This window comes from Vigna unguiculata, chromosome 2, assembly GCF_037176805.1.
Source record: "Vigna unguiculata cultivar grain cowpea cultivar isolate G323 ecotype 2 chromosome 2, ASM3717680v1, whole genome shotgun sequence".
In the NCBI taxonomy this organism is placed as follows: Eukaryota; Viridiplantae; Streptophyta; class Magnoliopsida; order Fabales; family Fabaceae; genus Vigna; species Vigna unguiculata.
This window is the reverse complement of record NC_140793.1, coordinates 1,303,833-1,327,556: the sequence shown is the minus strand read 5'-3', so window position 1 is coordinate 1,327,556 and position 23,724 is coordinate 1,303,833. Positions and strand designations below refer to the sequence as shown.

Here is a 23,724-nt window from a genome sequence, read left to right as displayed (position 1 = left end):
CAACAAAATTCCTCAAACAAAAATTATGCTAAAATAACTAAAGAAAAAAAAATGAGAAAGAAAAAAAATGTTAGTGATAAACAAAAAATAAAATCAAAAGAATAAAAAAAATAGAACTAAATTGATAAAAATTCTAACTATGTTCCCCGGCAACGACACCAAATTTGATAACGCTGTCGTTGACGCGATCAAATTAATACTACTAAACTATAACAACTTCAGTATTGCTAAGATAATAGAAAGGGTAAAGTTAACCCTAAGTCGTCTCCCAACGAATACGGAATTGATTTTTAACAAGTTAGTTCTTATAAAATCTATACAAAAGAGTTAGTCAAATAAAATAATAAAAATATGAAAGATAAATATAAAAAGATAAAATAAGATAGAAACAATAGTAAAGAAAAATAGGTTGATTCCACTGCCTTTTCAAAATAGGATTCATCATTGGTTTCCTAAAGATTATTGTTATTGATTTCTTGTTTAAGACTTCAAATTAATCAATGTAACTTCTCAATTAATTTGTTGGCGTCCTTACTTTCACTAGAGCAGGGAAGGGAAATGACAGCGGTTATTTTCAGCTTTTGGCTTCGAGTCCGCAACCGCTGCATATACGACCGAGGTAAAAAGCCAGTAGTTTATGCCTCGGTTACAACCCGAGGCATATAAAATATTTACTGCCTCGGTTTCCGCCCAACCGAGGCCTAATGCTTACCAAAAATTCAAAAAATAAAAAAAATTTAATATACTTTCTGCCTCGGGTCTGTTTTGACCGCGACAGAAAGTGAACTTTATTGCCTCGGTTCTGGTCTAACTGAGGCATATGGCCATTTAAAAAAAAAATTAAAAATTCGAATGATCTTCTGCCTCGGTTTTGGTTACAACCGAGGCATAAAGCTATTTTTTTTTTTAAATTCTAGTCCTATTTCATTCAAATCTAGCACATTTAACCTGCAAATTTTGAACCAGAAATACAAACCCAGCCAGAAACAATATCATATTATAATTGATGGACTCATTACAATACTTAAATACTATTCATATTGTAGCACTCATTACAATATCATGTGCTTCCATAAACAAATATACTAAGTACTATTGTACATTTGAATAATATACTTTGCCAAAGCTATCCTTAAATATTTGATGGACTTGACGGGGATTGATGTACTAGTACCAAATCTCTGCACACAAGAGAATAATTTAAATTAGTATATAAACTAAGCCAAAATTGCATATAAGTATTTCATATAGTGAAACAATTACTGTTTCCCAACCACTTGTGATACGAGCACGTACAATGGTTGATATCCATTGCATTACATAGTAACCGCACTCATATGAGCCGGTTTGTAAATTACACTACAATGAATGCACATATATAAGTAATTGATGAAGAAAAGAAATTGAATAATTATAATACTATAGACCAAAATAGTAAACCTTGAGGCTCAACCATGCTAGCCTTTTTGTCATAGTAGTTGATTTCCCTAACAACATGCTATGTCCAGCGATTGAACTATGAAAAAGGTAAGGTGTTAAGATACAATTATATAAGAAAGAAAGTTCATAAAATTAAGGTTCTTACCAATCTATAACTTGTCTCAGATGGTTAGGAGGAGGCCTGTGCAAGGAACAAAGCCACACAGCAATGTTGTCCTTCATGGAAATTACAACTAGTTGCCAATGACGCCTGCAATAAAAAAAAATTCGTTGTTGTACCTTAAAATAATATATTATAATTACAAGTCAACAAACTACACTTACCCAGAAATATAAGGGACAAAATATATTTTCTTCCCTTGTCCAAAGCATTCAGTGACGTATGCTTGAATGTCATCAAATTTATTGCCTACATGAGTGAGTTGGGGGTCTATGAACCCATATACATCACTCAACCCCATATTGTTACTGACACTAAAAATATACCTGGACAAAAACATTTATTTAATATAAGTTACTATATAAATTAATTAAACATAATGAATAGTTTAGATGCTTACATCATCCATAACTGAATAAGGGTAATATTCAGTTCTTCTGTACCCGACGCAAGCTCTAAGACATCTTGCTTATGCAGATACATTGGGATGTCACTATCTCTCCCAAATACATCAGAATCCCATGGAACTACCATCGGCTTATCACTAATGATGTCAGCAAGCTGGTGTAATGCACCAAGAGGATCGTCCAAAGATATTGGAATCTTCATAGGTTCAGGACTTTCCACTTCATGCGACTATTAGTACATGGAAAAAATAATTTGATTGTGAACATAAATAACATGTAAACTTAAAATGCAAAGTACTATAAGGTGAGTTTGGGGATCCATACCGAAGGGTCAGAAATAGAACCAACTAAATCTTTAGGCCAGGCGAGGAAAGACTGAAATGCCTATGCCACAGTATATACCTCATCTGTTGGCACAGGAACTAAAGCATCTGGTATAATAACTTCCTCTACAGTGACCTTAACCTCATCATCCGCCAGCTCCATACCATGAAGAATAGTGGCTGCCTCAAATTTTGTTCCACGAGCAACTAGTGTCTTCCCTGTACCATGCAGAACATATAGTTCACATCGATGAGTGTTGTCTGCATCATCCCCTGGTACAGTTGGACCCGAGCAACTCCCCTTTTTGCTTCTACCTGTTGGGGGCACAAAAGGTTCTGCTTGGGGAATTAGTTGCGGAGGGTTGCCATGACCACCAAAATGTTGCTCGAATTGGCGCATAACCCTTTCAATGATTTGTTCTGTCAACCGTAGAGTCAGTTTTTCTTCATACTCAGCACTATGTGTCCATGAAGATTGACTAGAGGAGCCACCAAAAAATTGCCGAATGCCGACTCCTGATCCAGCAGCACGCACACGTCCGGGGTGCTCAGGTTGTCCAATTGCAGTAGCAAGAATATCATGACGACCTTCTGGAATGAAAGTACCTTGGGAGCTCTGCTCAACCAAGGAGTCCTACAATATAACACAAGAAAATTAAGAGAAACTCAGTATAAAATGATATTAATGTTTTAGTAAAGTTAACTCTTACAATTTTTTCAGAGATTTCTCGTGCAGTTTCGGAAGTGTAGGTGCCCGATGATCGTAGGCGGGCTAACTTCCACTTTTGATGACAAGATGGTGGTGAAGGAGGCGCAAGACAATCATCTTCAGAAGGTGGGGGCCTAGATTTTTCTTTTTCCTTCAATATCTTTTCTTCAAGCTTTCTATACCCACCACGAGACAATATGTGTGGGTTTTTATTTTTTTTACTTATTGCTTGGGCTTTTGTCCTTATTTCCTGTAACATATAATTGATTTTATGAATTAGTTCAACTTGTAGACAATTTCAACAAATTTTTGAATTCAAGTAAACTAACCTTCCATCGCTCAGATGTACGAGACTCAACAAACTGACGCCAAGTGTCTTCATCAATTGAAGTGTATAGCTCACGTGGATCTTCATTCTTTTTAGATCCATAGACATACCTAGACGTTAGTTTTGTCTTAAAACCACGAAAATCTTCGGCGACTGCTGCCAGACATCTATGTTTAAGTGTCGGCACATTTGGAATATCAAATGTCGTCTGCAATAAAGAAAATGAACATCAATAAGTGTTTTACCAATATAATAAAAATATAAATTAAAAAAATTACGTGACATAATTTACCGTTAGATCCTGCCATATCATGTTCCGTTGAACTTCAGACACATGATCGAAACTAGGAGTAAGGATGGATATTCTTTCACGTGCCAGTACTCCTAAATAGCTTCTAAAGAGGTCTCCATTACGACCTGAAGCTTGACCAGTGATGACGTCAATAATGACATGAGTCTTCTTACCTTTAGCTTTTCTCAACATGAGCTTCCTCAATCTAGTGGCTCCTCTGGTGGTTCTCTTTTTAGGCAATTCATCCTCCGATGATGATGATGAAGTCTGATGGTCAGCCATATATCTGTTGTTAAAACAAAAAAATACAAAAGATTAATAACAAATAACATATTATTTCACAAAACACGTAAATTTATATAAACAATTCAGATTCATACATAAAGTTATGGATTGGTCATATGTATATTCCCTCATCGTGATCTTCCCGAATTGCTTGTACATCGTCAAGTACTGGGGCCTCATCAAAATTTATTGCTGTTTTAAATGGATGAGTGTCAGCAATATGAAGGTTACTCAAATTCTCTTCATTAACATCAATTTGTTTCTTGCCATGAAGAGCAACAAACCAATGTTCAGTTGCAGGATCTTTTACATAAAAAACTTGAGATGGTTGATGTGCCATGATAAAAGGCTCATCTCGATAACCCACCTTTCGAAAATCAACTAGAGTCATACCCGATTCATCAATTTTGACACCACTCTTATTATCAATCCACTTACATTTGAAGAGTGGAATAGTGAACACAGTATAGTCAACCTCCCATATCTCTTCTATTACACCATAGTACGTCATTGACCCAATTACCGGATTTTGATCTTTGGATGTGGAAAATTGCAGCGACTCAGCTTCAAGACTCACTCCACTATTTTGTACTGTGCTTTTATCATCCAAAGACTTTGTGTAGAATGTGCAATTATTAATTTCATAACCTGTAGAAGTTACGACATCAAATTTCAATCCATTTGCTAGCCACATCAAAGTCTCAGAAGATTGTGAATCTTTCAAAACCTCAGATTTAAACCAAGGCATGAACGTTTTGTTATGCTCCATCAACTGCCATTTCTCTGATTGTCTTGGATGTTGTTTCTTTACAATGGCTTTGTGTGCAGATAAGTAAGGGATCACCTCATCAGTGTTGTTCAATATGTATAGATGTGCTTGCAATAGTTCTGCGCGAGATTTGGTTACCACATTCACACCCCGGATGTTGTTACTTATAGAACACCTGTTCAACCATGATCTAGGAGGAACTCCTATCGGATTTGCTTTTGTCATGTAATCTGAACAAAACTCAATACTTTCTTCTGCTATATACCTTTCAATCATTGAAGCTTCTGGACGATATTGATTTTTCACGTACCCTTTCAAAATCTTCATATAGCGTTCAATAGGATACATCCATCTTAAGTATACTGGCCCACAGAACTTGATTTCTCTTACCAAATGAACAAGCAAATGTACCATAACATCAAAAAAGGATGGAGGGAAAAACATCTCCAGCTGACACAAGATGATAACAATCTCACTTTGAAGGTCATCTAACTTTAAAGGATCGATGACTTTACTACAAATTGAAGAGAAAAATGAACACAAACGAGTTATAGCTTGTCGAACATTTTTTGGCAAAATTCCACGAATAGCCACCGGTAACAATTGTTGCATTAAGACGTGACAATCATGAGACTTCAGGCCAACAAGCTTCAAATCCTGCATTGACACTAAACTCTTAATATTTGAAGAGTATCCTTGTGGTACCTTGACACTTTTAAGACAAAGGCAAAAACTTATCTTTTCTTGTCTAGACATGGTGTAACATGCGGGAGGCAAATAAGTACGCTTACCAGCCTCCCTTGGTGCCAAGTCTTTGCGAATATTCATTTCAAGCATATCCAACCGAGCATTTACTCCATCTTTTGTCTTTCCTTGAATGTTAAGTAGTGTACCAATCAAGCTATCACACACATTCTTCTCCACATGCATTACATCTATGCAGTGTCTAACCTCTAACTTCGACCAATATGGAAGATCAAAAAATATTGATTTTTTCTTCCAAGGGCTCGTTGTAGATGATTTCTTAGAGGTTTTCCCAAATACATGATGTATTTTATTAACTTTTTCATGAATTTGAAAGCCATTCAATGGAATTGGTGCATCATCATTCTCTTGATGTCCATTAAATGATTTTTTTAACCTTCGATAAGGATGATTCGATTGCAAAAATCTTCGATGGCGCATATATACTGTTTTCCTTCCGTATTTCAATTGATGAGCTGCAGTGTTTTCTTCACATATAGGACATGCTTTATGACCCTTGACACTATATCCTGACAAATTACCGTAAGCTGGAAAATCATTAATTGTGCAAAATAACATTGCACGCATCATGAAAGTCTTAGAAGTAAAAGCATCAAATGTTTCAACCCCATCCTCCCACAACATCTTCAAGTCTTCAACTAGTGGACTGAGATAAACATCTATGTCATTTCCAGGCTGTCTTGGACCGGATATCATCATAGACAACATCATGTACTTTCTCTTCATGCAAAGTCCAGGAGACAAGTTGTAAATAAATAATATAACGGGCCAGCAGCTGTGGTTGGTACTTAAATTACCAAATGGATTCATTCCATCAGTAGCTAAACCAAAGCGAATATTTCTACATTCTTCACCGAATTGGGGGAACTTGTGATCAATATTTTTCCATTGCATTGAATCAGCTGGATGACGAAGTAGGCCGTCACATCTTCTCTCATCTGCATGCCATCGAAGGTTTTTAGCGTCTTTTGGATTCGCAAACAAACGCTTAAGTCTAGGTACGATTGGAAGGTACCAGACTACTTTCAAAGCGGGTCCATCCTTTTCTAACTCACCTTTATCTTCATTGTTGATTTTCTCCTTGTACCGTGATAAGCCACACTTCGGACACTTTTTCAATCCTTCAAATTCTTTCCTATAGAGTATGCAATCATTAGGACATGCATGTATCCGTTTATACTCCATACCCATCGGACAAAGAATTTTTTTGGCATCATAGTTGCGAGTGGGTAGTGTATTTCCATCTGGAAGCATTTCATTCAACAACACTAATAATTCTGTGAAACTCTTATCGGTCCACCCATTAGTCGCCTTCAAATTCATCAATCTTAACACCGTTGACAACCTTGTAAACTTAGTTGAACCAACATACAACGGAGTCTCTGAATCAGTAGAGATTGTCTCATACACGTGCGCTTGGGCAAAAGCTTCAGCGCCAACATCACGAATCATGTCCTCTAATTTGTCTTCTTCATGTTGATCTTCCACGATGGAATCCACAAAATTTTCAGTTCGGGAGACAGTTGGAAAGTCTATTAATTCGCCATGCCATGTCCATATTGTATAACTTGGAAGGAAACCATCGCAAATAAGATGTTCCCTAATTGCAGTTGCATTCAACTTTCTCGCATTCAAACAATTCACACAAGGACATCTAAACTTCATTTCATCATCACTTCTACCTTCATAACGTTGCGCAAATTGTATAAATTCTTCTACTCCTTTCTCATACTCAACACTGATGCGTGGCAAGTAAATCCAGTCTCGATCCATACGTTTATATACTGAAATTGTGTGAACAATTTCAGTAATCTTTAAATGAATGATCACCTCGCTTTTGTATTTAAGGTGTGACCCTATCCCATTCAAGAAGATTCACTTCTTCTAGTTTATTGGTACATATTAATTTTAAAACACATATCTTAAATTTCACGAAATTTCGCCAGCATTTCGCATTGGTCTTCAGGTTACACGAAATGAAAGTGATTATTAACCACAGTCAAATATGCACCCAAAGATCAATACAAAACACAATTGACAAATATTCATGAATATTGAGATATGTATATTAAAATAGACATGCACTAATAAACTATTAAGAAGTGATTAATCTTCTTAAACTGTCCAACTGGACAATTCAAGATTGAATACATTTAAATTATTAGTATTGTCTCCTTTTAAAAAAAATACACATTCTTTAAAAAAAATACTTGGAGACAAGTAAATAATTTTCGTATTCAATCTCAAACGGGAAACTATGGCTAACTCCATGCAACGACAATTTGAGATCAAACAAAATAAATTGATTTACTTTAAAATATAAATAAAAAACATACTAAATAAACAATATACTAAACAATTATAAGCTCATAATAAAATTAAGAACCTAGAGTGTGAGACGTGAGTAGCAACGGAGGAGAATCAATTGTACCCACAGTCGGACAACAGGGATACTACGTCAACACTGTCAAAAGTTTAAAATAAATTCTCATGAAATTGATACATACTAACTCCTAGGATCCAAATTATCTTCTAGTACAAACAATCCAAAATTTCTTCCATATTTTTAATAATCTCAAATTCAAGATTGAAAATATAAAAACATACAAGCAATCCAAAAAAATTAAATCCAGCGGATCCAAAAATAATCCAAATCGTAAAAATAAACATACCAAGGAGCGGTGGATTGAATGGAGGCAATGGCAATGGCACCGGAAGAACCTCCTCGAGCTGCGTGCAGTGGCGGTGGAGGCAGACTGAACAGAATTGCAGTAGCCGTTGGTGATGGTTGCTCGAAGAACAAACACGCTGCGGCTCCGGTGGCAGTGCACGACTCATCAAAGGTACAGCGACGGTGGTGGTTGGTCGAAGAAGAAGAAGAAGCCGCGGCGGTGCGGTGCTGCGACGAAACGATGCCCTGGAACGTCGGAGGTGTGCGGGATGGTGGGAGCTCTACGTCGGAGGTGTGCGGGACGGTGGCGCAGAGCTGCGCTGGTCGTCGGAGAAGGGCGGAGCAGTGCGGTGGTGGTTGGTCGAAGAAGAAGAAGCCGCGGCGCTGGAGCGTCGGGACGGTGGCGCAGAGCTGCGCTGGAGCGTCGGAGGTGCGCCGGACGATGGGAGCTGTGCGTGACGGTGGTGCTGGTCGTCGGAGAACTGAAGGTTGGCCGGAGAAGACGAACTCGCAGAACAACGGAGAAGATGAAATCGCAGAACAACGAAGGAATTGGGGTTTTTTAACCCTACGAAGGGATACTGCCTCGGTTATTCGAAACCGAGGCATATTCTACACTTACTGCCTCGGGTAGGCGCTGAACCGAGGCATATATTACCACTACTGCCTCGGTTATTACAGAACCGAGGCATATTCCTTCAGTAAAAAAAAAATAAAAAATTCAAATTAGGGGTCAACGCAGTGGTCAAAATAATTAAGTGTCTCTACTGCCTCGGTTAAGAGAGAACCGAGGCATATTGCATCAGTGAAAAAAATAAATAAATTAAATTAGTGGTCAAGGCGCTGAGTCAAATTTTTTTTAGCTCTATATGCCTCGGTTATTATGACAACCGAGGCATAAAAGTTCAATTTAATTACAAAACTGCCATCGCGTGCTTTTATGCAGCAGGTCCGCATGAACCGAGGCATATACAGCGCTGTAAAATCTCTAAAATACACTAGTGTTTCAACCAAAGAAACTTCTCAATCAAAAGCAATAACTTTGTAGATTAATCTTAGTAAATTTAACCAAAGTAACTTCTCAATTAAATATTACTAATTCTAATCATCTCCATTCTTTTACATCTTATATCTAGTAAAAAGCTAATTAACCAAAATAACTTCTTGATTAATTCTAATCTAAGTTTTCACCTTTAATCAAAGTAACTTCTCAATTATTAGAAAAAAACTCATTCAATCATATGAAAGTTTCTAAAATTAATCAAAGTAACTTCTCAATTAAAATTTAAAAACCCTTGGACTCATACGGTTGTTATGTTATGTAGATTTAACATCGTGCTAACTTGGTACAATGTAAAAATCATTACTTTTACTAAATTAAGAATCAAAAGACATAGATGAAAATAAATTTCAACAAGAATCAAAAGAACAAACAATTTAATTGATCTAACCTCAGAATCCAATTAAGAAATTACAATGGAATCAACCTAAGAAGTTTAGAACTCCATGAATGCAAAATAAAAATAGAAGAAGAATAGAGAGAGAAAGGAAACGAAATTAGGCCCCCCCTAAATGTTCCTAAACTCCAAAGTCTTGAGCTTGTTTCTTCTCTACTTCTCCCTTGGTCTCTTTATATAGGAATTGGATTGAGCTTTCCTGTTGCTAAAATCTCTCAAATATCTTTTAAAATAAAGATAAAGATAAATATTTAAAAATATTTGGAGAGATATAGACTATTTGACAAATATAATTGGTTGATAATATCAATATCTAATATAATTAAATTAATTAATTAATTAAAGATATATGATAAATTATCACCAATTAGTATTTGTATGAATTTTTCAAATCAACCCTTTGCAATCTCCTTAAATTATCTTCTAAATAATCTAATATCTTCAAGATATATTTGTTTATTGTCATATTTAAAAAGATTTGGTAGTTATTATCTTTTAATATTTTATGATATAATTAAATAAGATAATTATTTAAAAATATCAAATAAAATATCTATAGATATATTTTTCCCAAATTATCTTCTATCATAAAGATAAAGAAAACCGCAAGGTCCAATTTTTTGTTCCTCTCTTCTTGGTTTAGCCAAACTTCTTCACTTTTTCAAGCTTTTCTTGTTGTGTTCATGCAATGCTTGGCTTGGATTTTTGTGCTTTTGATAATTTCTTATTCTTGGCTTTATCTTTAAGGTGCCATGAAGCTTTAATCAATTTATTTCCACACCTTCATAACCTCAACTTAGCTACAGCTGCACTTTATGCAACTAAAAAGCTATTTTTAACATGTTTTTGTATCTCATGCTCAATAAACCCAATTATAGGAAATCTCAATTAAATCAATCTTTAAGCACATAAATTCAATTAAATACCCAGAATTAAACATTAAATGAGGGCAAAAATACGCACTCATCACATACGCTTCTTCATTTAAGAAATCATTCAAGAATGCACTTTTCACATCCATTTGAGAAAGTTTGAAATTACACATGCATGCATATGCTAACAGTAACCTCACAGCTTCTAACCTAGCTACACGTGTATATGTTTCATCAAAATCAACGCCTTCCTCTTGATTATAACCTTTAGCAACTAGCTTAGCCTTATTCCTAACAATGTTACCATTTTCATCCATTTTATTCCTAAACACCTATTTTGTACCAATCACATTCATTGCATTAGTTTTAGGAACAAGAGACCACACATCATTCCTAGTGAAATGATTAAGTTCATCTTGCATAGCAACAACCCAATTACTATCACATAATGCATCATTGACATTCTTAGGTTCAATTTGAGAAACAAATGCAACATTTTCAAAGAATACAAGCTTGCGTGTAGTGGATACTCCCTGTTTTATGTCACCAATTATGTTGTTCTTTGATAATCCCCTGGGTTTAATCCATTCATTGGGTATGTTGTTGTATATAGCTTTTTCAGCCGACTTAGTTTCCTTTTCAACTTGTTGATTTCTTGTAGCAGATTTCAATTCTGCAGTAGTTTGCTTTTCCTACAATATATCTTTTTCATCTGCAATCTTAGGCCTTTGATCTTGCTCCACTAGGTTAGTTTCATAAAAAATAACATGCATAAATTCTTCAACAATCATTAGTCTCTTGTTATAAACCCTATAACCATGGCTATTTATAACATAACCTTAAAAGATGCCTTCATCCGCTTTTGAATCAAATTTTCCAAGTTGCTCTTTTCCATTATTTAAGATAAAACACTTGTAATGAGGTGTTTCCTTTAAAATTGGCCTTATCAATACACTGTTAAACATTTAAAGTTGTCTTGACAGCATCAGCCCAAAAGTACTTAGGCAATGAGGTTTCATTAAGCATGGTTCTAGCTAGTTCCTCTAATGATATGTTCTTTCTCTCAACCACTCCATTTTGTTGTGGAGTTCTAGGAGCTGAAAAGTTATGCTTTATACCATGTTTTCACAAAAATGCTCAAACTTTTCATTTTGAAATTCTCCACCATGATTACTCCTTAGAGAGACTATTTTAGAACCTTTTTCATTTTCTAAAACATTGGTAAGTTTCTTAAAAGCATAAAAGGTTTCTTTCTTGGCAGCTAGAAATAAAGTCCATGTAAATCTAGAGAAATCATCAACAATAACCAATGCATAGTAGTTGCCACCAAGACTCATAGTTCTAGAAGGACCAAATAGATCCATATGAAGCAATTCTAAGGGTCTTTCAGTTGAAATATATTTTTTGGGTTTAAAGGAAACCTTTGTTTGCTTTCCCTTTTGACATGCTTCACATATCCTATCCTTCTCAAACTTAAGTTTTGGTAGTCCTTCAACCAATTGTTTTCTATTTAGATGATTCAAATGATTCATATGTATGTGACAAAGCCTCATACGCCATAACCAAGTATCATCCTCTTTTGTAAGCAATGAATGCTAAATTATGCATGATGCAGATTAAACAAGTATATATTGTTGACTTTCTTTCCTACCAATACAATACTACCTCATGCATCATATATAAGACAATGGTTTGGTTCAAACACAACTTTAAAATCTTTGTCATACAATTGGCTTATACTTATCAGATTATGCTTTAGCGCTTCAACTAGAAGTACGTTGTGGATGTTGAATGAGGCTCATTGCTTATGACACCACTTCCAAGTATCCTTCCTTTGTTATTGTCACCATAAGTCACAAAGCCTTCTTCTTTTAGTTCCAACTTTGCAAACTTGGATTTATCACCAGTCATATGCCCCGAGTAGCCACTATCTAGGTACATAGATCCTTCTTTTCCTGTTTTATGACCTACAAAACAACATAGCATTACATGGTACCCTTTGATAGTTTGGGTCCAACATGGTTATGCCTTTCTAGATTCTTTTGGGATCCATTTCATAAGTCCCTTAGGTACATCATATTTTCTAGCATAGCAATTCTTAAGAACACGACCTTTCTCCATATAATAGTTGCAAGAATTGAATGACATAGCATTTGGCTCACTCTTGGAAAAGAAACTAGAGAACTTCTTGGCTTTCTTTTCATGGATAGGTGTATAACGAAGTCCAACCTTCCCAAAAACACAATTTTGAGAGCCAAAAACAACTTCCAGGTTTGTTTTTCCTCTTGTAAACTTTGCACAAGTTTTCAAAAGATATTTCACTTGATTTTTCAAAGTAGTGTAGTTTCTATAAGGTTTTATAGTTAGCTGTTTTTCAGAAAAATCGACTGAATTACTGTAAATCATTGCCAAATGTTCGAAGTTAATTTTTAAGTCGACTGTTTCTAATTCTAGTTGGCTAACTCTGTTTTCTAGCCAACTATTTAATCCTTTTAGCCGATTATTCATGACAACAATTTTTTTTGCCTCCCTATGCAACTCTTTAAAGTCATGCAAAAATTTGTAATAGTCATTTTTATCTTTAGATGACAAGGAACTTACTTGGCTTGATGAGGATGATTCATATCTGGCCATGAGGCATAAATTTGCTTCCTCACTTTCTTCTTGAGATGAAGTGCTTATTGAATCATCGTTGTCCTCCCAAGCTATATAGGCTCGTCTTTCCTTGGCCTTTTTCTCCTTTTTCCTATCACCAACCTTCTCATTCTATTTGTTAACATCAGGACATTCAATCTTGATATGTCCTTGCTTTCCACAATTTTAACATGAGAATTTAGAAGAATTACTTGAATCATTTTGTTTAGAAATGTAACTCCTTTGATTAGCTTTGTTGCCTTTCCTCTTGAGATACTTCCCAAACCTCTTGACTAGTAGTTTCAAGTTCTCATTATCACTTGATTCAGTAGCCTCTTCCTCGGTTTCATCACTCTTCTTGGAGCTAGCCTTCAAGGCTACAGTTTTTACCTTTTTCTCACTTGACTCAAGCTCACTTAGCCTTTGTATTTCAATCTCATGCTCTCTTAGTTTGCCAAACAGTGCAGCTATGGTGATGATGGATAAATCCTTGGATTCAGATATAGAAGTCACCTTTGGTTGCCAATTTCTATCAATACACTTTAGCACTTTGATGTTTAGCTCCTCTCTATCAAATTCTTTGCCTAGACCCATGAGATGGTTGACTATGTGAGTGAACCTTTTTTGAATTTCAGTTATGGACTCTCATTTTTGCATCTTGAAAAGCTCATACTCTTGAATCAAGGCATGCTTCCTTGATCTCTTCACTCCATTCGTCCCCTCATGTGTAACCTCTGGGACATCCCACATTTCCTTTGCACTCTTACATTTGGAGACCCTAAAAAATTCATCCATACTCAAAGATGAAGTGATGATATTCTTGGCATTGCAATCATATTGAGCTCTTCTCCTTTCTTCATCAGTCCATTCAATCCAAGGCTTGTCCACCTGCTTATTTTCAACAAGACATTTAGTAGTATATGGTCCATTAACTATTGCATCCCAAATCCCTTTGTGTATAGATTCAATGAAAATTTGCATCCTTATTTCCAAATCCCTTTGTGTATAGAGGCACCTTCAGCAAAAGGGAGGTTACTTTCAGCCATTTCAAAATATTTTTTATCAAACTTGAATACCTTTCAAGAACCTTGCTCTAGATACCAATTGTTAGTTTTGAAATGGTGATTTAAGCCAAGAAGGGGGGGTTGAATTGGCTTTATAAATTTTTTTTGTAAACCTCTTTTCAATTGAATCAAATAGACTAGAAAGTTGGGATGTAAAAGCAGAAAACCAGTACACTTTGAATCGATTAAAACATAAAACAACAGACTAATTTGTTCTTGAACTATGAAACAATCGATTAAAAAGACAAATCAATCGGCTAAAATACTGAAGATTTATGCAGAATGCAGATTACACAAAAACACATTAAATCACACTAAAGAACGAATTGCTTGGTTTTCTTGAGTTTTTAAAGAGATTCAAAATGAGTGAGATGAGGGAGAGAGAATTGCACAGTTATTTTTATACTGGTTCACTCAATCACAAAGCTACATCCAGTTTACTAGACAACTTGAGCCTGGTTTCCACTATATTCAAAAGTTTTACAAATTACACACCAAGATTATACTTTTGAACAAAGAAACACAAAAGACTTTTTACTCACACATAAATCTAGATACACATCCTGCAAGAATCATAGTTACAGACCTGAAATCACATCAGGCACCAACCGAAGGCACAAAGAACATCCAAACCTGATGGTGGCTGTCCCTAGCCAACCATACATGTGTTCTTCAAGCTACTCACAAGGCAAAATGCCTCCAAGGTCAACCAAGATCTTCAACCCACGAGTTGTAGCTGTGTATTGCAAAGAGAGAGAGAGAGAGAGAGTTTCCAAAGAAGAATGACAAAGTTTCATGCTCAAAAACTCATATTCGCTTCTCTACTCTCGAAAACACGACATATATAGTATGGTTTAAGTGAAAACAGTCGATTGAATTTTCCGTACAGTCAGCTGATTTCACTTGACTTACGTGAAACCAATCGATTGAAAAATAATTCAACTGACTGAATGCATTCATACCATAAACTATATACCGCAAGTCTTTTAACCTATTAAAATCCATTTTAATAGATTAAAAGAGACACACTAAGGCACACAAGACATCTAACCTATGTCATATAGCCTACCAACATGATATAACAACAAAACATTACATTTAACATGTTATTTTTATATTTAACACACTAAAACATAATCTTGAAGTGGTTCTTCATCAATCTTCATCAAACACCTATAATCTTCATGCATATGGCTTTATCAATTCTTTTCTTCAAGCTTGCTTGTGCCAACAAACTTTGCCCATTTTAGAAAAGAACTTCATAATCAGATGTGGAATGGACATTATAGTGTCGAGTTCATTCAGGTATGGTCATCGTAGCAACACATTATATGAGAAGTTTGCTTCCACTAAGAGATATCAGACTTTGATCTTGTGATATTTCCAACTACCTTCCCTGAACCTAGTCTTAAGGTCAATGTACCCATGAGTGTCCACCCTATCTCTTGAGAAGCCTACTATTTGCTCTTTATAATGATGCTCCATCTCCTCCAAGATTCCTAGCTCCCAAACATTTTCAAGTATAGAATGTTGACTGAACTTTCATGGTTTACTAGTTTTTTTTTCTTGACAGCATAGTTAAAAAACTATATGGTGATAACCCTTGGATCATCTTGCTCGAGATCTATCACATGGAAATCTTTATCCGTGAAGGTGAATGGTGTCATATTTCTCTTTATCTTCGTGTTGATAGTGTTCACATATTGCACCACCCTTGGGTACCTTCTTCTTATCGATGAGGTGTTGCCCCCCACCCATTCCCCCTTTAGATAAGGTGTTAATCACTCCCCTTAAGGGCATTTCTCGACTGCGACTCCTGTCTCTCTTGAATGTTTGCTTTCCCCCCTCTCTAATGGTATTGTGCTCCCAATCAGCCTTGCCTTCATTTCTACTTTCTTGCATCGGTCTTTCCCTTTTTTCGAGCACGCCCTTTGTATAAATCTATCCAACTTGTATAAGTTTTCTCTATTTTATCTAAGAGAGTAAGGCATTCGTCATTCGTATGACCATAATTTTTGTGGTATCAAAAATGCTTGTCGAGGTTGACGTTCGATGGTCTTGTCATTGTTGGGAAAAAGAATAAGATGGACATCTTGCTTCAATAAAGAGTTTGATGATAATGACTTATGGAGAAGTGTGGAAAACTTAATGATGATTCCTGAAGAAGTGTTAAAAAGTTAAAGAATGTTTGTATTAAGAGATGCATTGAAGACTTAAGAGTTTAGTTGTTGAAGTCTTGTAATTTGTGTATCTTATTTAAAATAGTTAAATTAATAGGTCTAAAGTCAAAAGGCAAAAGCTAAGCAATAGAGCACTAAGAGAGTTTTATTTTTTGCAATGGTCATTGAAATAATTTATTATTATAAGTGATAATCAATTATCTCAGTGAAAAATGATTTTCGAGAAAAGTTACGATGATAATCAATTATCACTTATGATAATCGATTATTCTAGAAATAAATTAATTTCAAAAAATTGCTTTTGACAATTATCAATTATTGCTTACAATAATCGATTATTGATGGCATTTATAGCTTGACTTTTCATTTTCTTAACCTAATTTAAAAAATGAACTCTATAAATAAAGTGGTAGTCTTTCATTTGAAAAGATAAGAGTTCGGTTATAATTTTATGTGGAAAAGCTTTGAAAACTTAGTGTTGGTAGAGCGATAACTTTCATCAAGTGTGATCTTGAGTGATTGAGTGTTGTTATTGTTGCTAGGTGAAACTATTCATCCTTTATATGATTCAAAGTAGGTGTTCATTCCTTGTGGATTCAAGGAAGGTATTTCTTCATATTTTTGTGACTCAAGCGATGTGTCTTCATCCTTTGTGGGACACAAAGGAGGTGCTCATCCCTTGTGAATTTCAAGGGAGGTGTCTTTAATCTCTTATGAATTAAAGAAAAGTGTTTTCTTTCCTAAGTTGTTGTTACACTTATTTGTAATCTCAGTTTATATTTAATGTTTAGTTAATCTTTCTTTTAAGAATTATTAACAACTAGACGTACAATATAAAATAACTTGTGCAATTTTCTCTTTCCCTACTCTCTTTATTTAATCGTTCTTACTATAAAGAAAAAGAATTTTATCGTAACTTTGATATTATAAAGGGGAAATTTTAAAGGCATATACTTTTATTAAGAAACCAATACACCCTCTCTTGGTTTTTGCCCAACACAAATACTCAACTGCGCTACAACTCTAACAGGCACATTTCTTGGTTGTGTTATTGAATTTGTGTTTAAAGCTTCTTCCAAAATATTAGGGATGTCAAAACGGTCGAGCCAGACTCGTTTTGACCCGACCCGATTTTGGCCTGCTTTATACGGGTCGGGCCGGGCTGGCTTGGTATGGTGAAACAGGTTGGATTTTTGGACTCGACCCGTGGGCTGGCAGGTTGACCCGCCAGTTACAGGATTTGTTTTTTCATGATTTTAGATTCTTTACCAAATTTCAAAACTTAAACTTTCATAATATTTCACTGAATCAAAGAACAAAAGAGTGAAGAGTGAAAATGTACTATTTGGACAAAGAAAGGGCTAGAGTAACGAAAATGCCCTAAATTGTTTTCGAAAGTGGAAAGCATAATCATAATCATACATAATATTTGAAATATGAATGCCACCAATATACATATTAAACAGTGGTAGGAACTATCACCAGATGAAGCAACAGAAATGGCAGAAACTCTCAAGAAATGGAAGCAATAGAGATGGCAGAAACTCTCGACATATGGAAGCAATGCAACCAACAAAAGCAAAGCAATCAATCAGAGCAAGACCTTGACCAATAATTAGGGCTAATCGGAATTAGGGCAAAGTAGATTAGGGAAAATTGTATATCAGGGAAAAAAATTAGGGAAAATCGCAAATTAGAGAAAATCCCCCACAAATGAAGATGTTCTTTGTGGTTGGGACTGTCGGTCGTCGCATTGTGTCTCTACTAGCATGGACAAGTTATGGTCGCGTTCGAGAAAGAGACTCATGGTGGTGGTTGTGTCGAGACTCGTCTCGGTGTGGTGGCCGCATCTCGTGATGGACGGTTGGAGGCATGATGGCTATGCTCGTGGAGTCGTGGTTCAATGTCGTGGTGGTGTGGTAGAGTTCGAGGGAGAGACGAGAGAGTGAGTGAGAAAAAAACGAGAATGAGAGAAGAGTGAGTGAGAAGAGAAGAGAATGAAAGAAGAGTGAGTGAGAAGAGAAGAGAACGAGAATGAGAGGAGAGTGAGTGAGGAAACAACAGGAGCACATGCTTTTTTAAGTGAAAACGGGTCGCGGGCTGGCCTGTCTCTTGTTGCGGGCTGACCCGATGGATTGACGGGCTGGGTGGGCCGGGTTAGTGTGGGTTAATGGGCTGAAATTTCTATCTTAACCCGTCTTTTTTAGGACGGGCTAGCGGGCTGACCCACCGGGCCTAGCCCATTTTACCAACCCTACAAAATATTGGTTCTATTTTCGTTAAGTCACGTGTGTTGTGTATATCAGGGTCTCCGCACGAGGTCATCGGGCTAATGAGGTTGAAAATGATTATTCTTGGATACTTTCTTGTCATGTGTTGTTTGGTGGTATTCTCTTCACTGCAAAATTTACTTTGATACTCCCTTAGTTCTTTCAATTGTATGAATTTGGCAATGTAATGTCGATGCTCATCGAGGTAAGAAGCTGGTTTTTCGCACACACTATTGGAGAAAGGGCTCGACCTTAGTGTTGTAACTATGTGATGCATCGATGTATTCTGTAACTATGTCTCACCCTTCTCCTATCTGATGTTTACAAGAACAATGGATGTTAAGTGATGTGACCAACTAGTTGCAAATTAAGCTTCAAACTTGACTGATATTGTGTCGAAGCAATGTTTGGATCTAAGTGGTAGCCTCGTAAACCATCCTAAGGTTTTTCCTTTCAAGGAGGTAGGAAATACTTTGCACCATATAGAACCATCATAAGTGTATAAGTTTATTTGCATGATGTATATGTTGATATGTTTGTTTGAGTTCGTGGACTCATTGTACTTCTCGAATGCTAGGTTTTCCAAGTTTGTGGGGAGCTAGGCCTCCATTATGAAGCATATGAAGTCGATTGTCTGGCGTGTGTCACATCATAGTTATGCTTATTTGTAGATACCACCCTTTCAATTTTTGGTGAGTTGGCCCTACTAAGGCTACAACTAGGCTAGGGTTCTCTTGCTCCCGTGTCTGCTTCATTTACGCATTCTTAGTTTTTAGTGTGCCTCAATTTCCTTGACACTCTTCCTTTATAAAGCTCTTATCTCTTTTCTTAATTCAAGTAGGATTGTTGTGTGATCCATGTGATTATCCTCGGTGTGCTCTAGGAGTGGTACTTCTTGACTTATCTTTCATCTAGTAGCTACCATATGGTGTACCAAGATCTTTTCATTTCATGGTGGGTGTCAAAATGTTCTTACAAGGACCAATCAATCTTGTCATACACATCTTCATTTCTCGCCTTCTTATCTTTTTTGTCTTCTTGGTGCCAAATACTTGCTTGGAGTGTTCAACCTTCTTGACACCTTGATGTACCCGCAAAAGATAGTCTGACGCTCACTAATTGTTTAAACTTAGGGAACAATAAGCATTTAATGCAAGATGTATGTGTTACCTACCTCTTTTAACTACCTGTATTTATTATAAGGGTGTGATAGGTCTTGGGCTCCTTCTTGGTTTTAGAGTAAGCTCAATCTTCCTTTAATCATATTTTTCTATAATAGTCACGCGATTAACATACTAAACTTGTTCTTTATTTCATGTTATCAAAAGTATGACCTTGTTTGAGGTTTGTAGGGATGTAGTAGCTCATAGTTACGGGATTCGTTGACTCGGGCTGATTTTCTTGCATATTTGTTAAGGTTCGCAACTCTCATCCTCAGTTGTGAGTTCTTGGATTTATGTTATTGATCCTTGGTTTTCGGTCCTGAGTTCACTATGCTAAGTATACAAAGTTGATTGTGGTTTTCGGCTCTACAGTTGTTTAGTGTACCACGTTGGCTATGGTTCGCAAAGAATGATCTTCTTTGGAGCTTGGTGATGGGACCGTATAGTAAAATGCCTTTTGTTCATTTTTTAAAGCTTTATAGTTTTTTATTATGAAATTTCCAATTGGTGTTCATTATTCAAATTTGGATTTTCTACTGGGTTTCCTATGATGTTTATTTGTTGTGTCTTCAAAATACGTTGATGATCTCTGATTTTTAAATTTTAAAATATTTTAAATAAATTTTTAAAGTAACAATATATTATATTTTTAATGCTCAAGAGAAAACAATATATAAAATCCAATAGAAAATTTGGACTCTTCGTTTTTCATCTCAATTATAGAGGAGTTTCCTTTATCATTATTTATTAATAAAAGTTAAGAAATTTAATTTTGTTCAATCTTATTAGGTTAGTTTATAATAAAAATTTGACACCTTTAAATTGTTTCAATTATTATGAATCTTATAAAGTTATTGCTTTTTGATGTTATTTAAAATAGCAAAAAGGTAATACTATGTTCTCCTTTTAATGGTTTAATTTTGATAATGATATATGTTTGCCATATGTTCAAATTTTGATAATGATATATGTGCTTGCCTGATGTTTAGTCTACTGGTTTAGCTAATTAGTCATTAATCACAAATTTTAATGATGCCAATAATCGATTTAATTTTGATAATGATATGTGCTCCTAATGTTGTTTACCTTTTTATTGAATTTTGAGGTGTCATTCTTGTGGTACAAGATTAGTACAACTTTTGAATAAAAATATATTTATAACTAGTCATTTATACCCTAAATATCATAAACTTATCCTTTATAAGTATGGGATTTTTTTAAGGAAAGCATGAAATGAAAATTAATAAAAATATAACATATACTTTAATTTCATATGACTTTTACTATCAGAACTACATATTAATTTATTTTTTTTTACATTTTATTGGTTTAATTAAGTCTTAAATCTCTTGTAAATTTATGTATTTTCAATTATGAAAACTTTTATTTCTATTGTGTATCGATAGTTATACTCGTGATTATTTTGTTATCTTCCACGTGATATATAGAAAATATAAGATTTTGTAATAAAGATAAAATAATATTTTAGTTAATGTAAAATGAGAAACAACTTTTATTAATTCAATGTTATTACTTCTTGAAAGTTGAGACAAAACAACAAAATAACATGAAAAAGATAACATTCTCATATCACTAGATTAATAACAAATACTCAATTGACAAATATAAAAAATCTGAATACCTAATAAAAAAATAATAGAAATAATTAAAAGTACACACACTTAAAAAAAAAACTTAAAATTTAAATCAATCTATATTTTATTTAATAGGAGAGAGTAGCATACTGTACGGTAGGAAGGAGTTTGAGTTGTTCAAATTTGTGAAACCAGAGTAGGAGGAGATAGAGGAATCAAGAACAAGTCATCTTTTCTTCTGATAGTCACTCTAAATTCCTCAGTGTTATCCAATTCCTCACATCTCATTCCATTGGGAAGCTTCCAATCAAAATGGTACAACAACAACGCAAGTGCCATCTCAACATTTGCCAAACCAAATGTGATACCTGGGCATATTCTTCTTCCACCTCCAAATGGAATGTACTCAAAATTACATCCTTTGTAGTCAATTGAGCTATCAATGAATCTCTCAGGATAAAACCTCTCTGGGTCACTCCAATAGTTTGGATCTCTTCCAATGGCCCAGGCATTCACAATCACCATACTTTTGGCTGGAATATGATACCCATCAATCTCACATGTCTCTCCGCATTCCCTTGGAAGTAAAAGAGGACCTGGAGGGTGCAATCTTAGGGTCTCCTTCACTACCACTTTCAAATATTTGAGTTCATTCATGCAACTCTCATCAACCCTTCCTTTCATCTTCATTACCTTTCTCACTTCAGCTTGTGCCTTCTTCATCACTCTTGGATCCTTTACCATCGCAGCCATTGCCCAATCTATAGTAATGGCTGATGGTTCACCTCCTGCACTAAATATTTCCTGAAAAAAGTATCATATCATAAGTGATGTTAATAAGCTGAATCAAGAATGATAAAAACAGACATTTACTCTATAATTATACCATTAAGGGTTCATATCATATGTGATGATGTTAAGAGTATGATCATCTTTGTGAATTAATTTGCAAGATGTTTTAATATCCTCTCACCTGGATTGTAGCCTTGATATTGTTATCAGTTAAACAGATATTCTGGTTTCTGTCATTACCATCCTGAAGTTTTAACAGAATATCTACCAAATCTTCACTTTCTGCACTTTCGCCTTCTTTCCCATCTGACTTTGTCTCTTTATGTTCAACGATGATGTTTTCTAGAATCCGATCAATTTTTTCATGTAACCTCTCAAGCTTAGGCCTAAAACCAGTGACAAGTTGAAGCCATCGACCAGAAGGAAATAAATCACCCAGCACTGCAAGTCCTTCTTTCACCAGTGAGATGAATTCTTGTTGGTCTTTGCATTTATTGCCAAATGCAGCTCTTGAAACGATAGAATATATCGATGAGAGCACTGTTTCGGTGAGGTTGACGGGTGATTCTTTCTTGGAATCAATCATTTTGATGAGATTAGTGAGTTCTTCTTTTCTTAATGATTGAAATGAAGTGACTCGGTTCTTGCCCAAAAGCTCCACTGTGCACATCTTTCGTACAACATTCCAGTAATTTCCATAAGGTGCAGAAGCAATACCTGTGGATTGATAGGAAAGTATATCTGAAGTTACACTGTGGGGCCTTGAAGCAAAGATAGCATCATGAGTTTTCATTATCTCTTTAGCGTACTTGGGTGAGGAAACAATGATGACTGTCACCTCTCCAAGTTGCAGACGCGTCAAGGGTCCGTGAATTTTTGCCAGGTCTCTCAACTTTTGATGTGGTGCAGAAGTAAGAAGCTGATGTATGTTTCCTATGATTGGTAGCTTCCATGGCCCTGGAGGCATGTTTGGAATTGAGCTTGCTTTCTCATGATTCAACACTATTTTTAGCAACACAATCATGAGAACAGAAAAAGCGAAAAGGGTTAATATATCAGGCACTTGAAATGTCATGATGAAATAGCCAAAAACAGGCATTTTTTTTTCTCGATAAGGATCAAGAACAATGAATGAGACCAGGGATTTAGGTTGCTGGCTAGTGCAATTCATTTCTTGATATTTATGGTAGCTGTTGTTACTGCACCGTCTTCCGATTAAATGTAGTACTATTAGTTAGCCGAAAATGATGAATGATTTGTCCTTTGTATCAGATTATATTCAGGAAATGATGTTAAGTGATTTGAAACTAACTTTTAGGATAAAATAGTTACTAAAAGAAGTTAACTTTTATATAGAAAAGAAGTTAAAATAATGTTAAATAAAATGTGGTCTTTATTTTTGTTATTTTTATTGAATTTGGTACTATTTTCGTTTTATGTTCAATTAGATATTCATTTTTGTCAAATTTTGGTCAGCTCCTAGTTATTGAATAAAAACAACTAAAATAGAAACCAAATGTATATTTAAGCCTAAAATTAAATATCAAG

At 35.3% G+C, this 23,724-nt stretch overlaps 3 protein-coding genes across 4 annotated transcripts; all 3 read right to left on the bottom strand.

The window, feature by feature from the left end:
* Window positions 1–1,085: 1,085 nt before the first annotated feature.
* LOC146888190 (uncharacterized) lies at window positions 1,086–2,134 on the bottom strand. Its single transcript, XM_085669555.1, has 6 exons — window positions 2,001–2,134; window positions 1,765–1,926; window positions 1,586–1,690; window positions 1,441–1,516; window positions 1,264–1,359; window positions 1,086–1,181 (listed from the first exon to the last, which is right to left on the bottom strand). Exons 1-6 carry the CDS (start codon window positions 2,132–2,134, stop codon window positions 1,086–1,088), a joined length of 669 nt encoding a protein of 222 aa, XP_085525681.1.
* Window positions 2,135–4,056: 1,922 nt separating this feature from the next.
* Window positions 4,057–7,369, bottom strand: LOC146888189 (uncharacterized). 2 transcript variants are annotated; one of them, XM_085669542.1, is made up of 2 exons: window positions 6,847–7,369; window positions 4,057–6,519 (listed from the first exon to the last, which is right to left on the bottom strand). In XM_085669542.1, the coding sequence occupies exons 1-2, from the start codon at window positions 7,249–7,251 to the stop codon at window positions 4,057–4,059; spliced, it is 2,868 nt and encodes a 955-aa protein (XP_085525668.1). In that variant the 5' UTR covers window positions 7,252–7,369. The 2 variants fall into 2 exon arrangements, with proteins under 2 accessions (XP_085525668.1, XP_085525667.1); XM_085669541.1 differs by having other exon boundaries at window positions 4,057–7,369.
* Window positions 7,370–21,300: 13,931 nt separating this feature from the next.
* On the bottom strand, window positions 21,301–23,342 carry LOC114174303 (cytochrome P450 71D11-like). Its single transcript, XM_028059128.2, has 2 exons — window positions 22,358–23,342; window positions 21,301–22,188 (listed from the first exon to the last, which is right to left on the bottom strand). The coding sequence occupies exons 1-2, from the start codon at window positions 23,273–23,275 to the stop codon at window positions 21,562–21,564; spliced, it is 1,545 nt and encodes a 514-aa protein (XP_027914929.1). The 5' UTR covers window positions 23,276–23,342; the 3' UTR covers window positions 21,301–21,561.
* Between the last annotated feature and the right edge of the window lie 382 nt (window positions 23,343–23,724).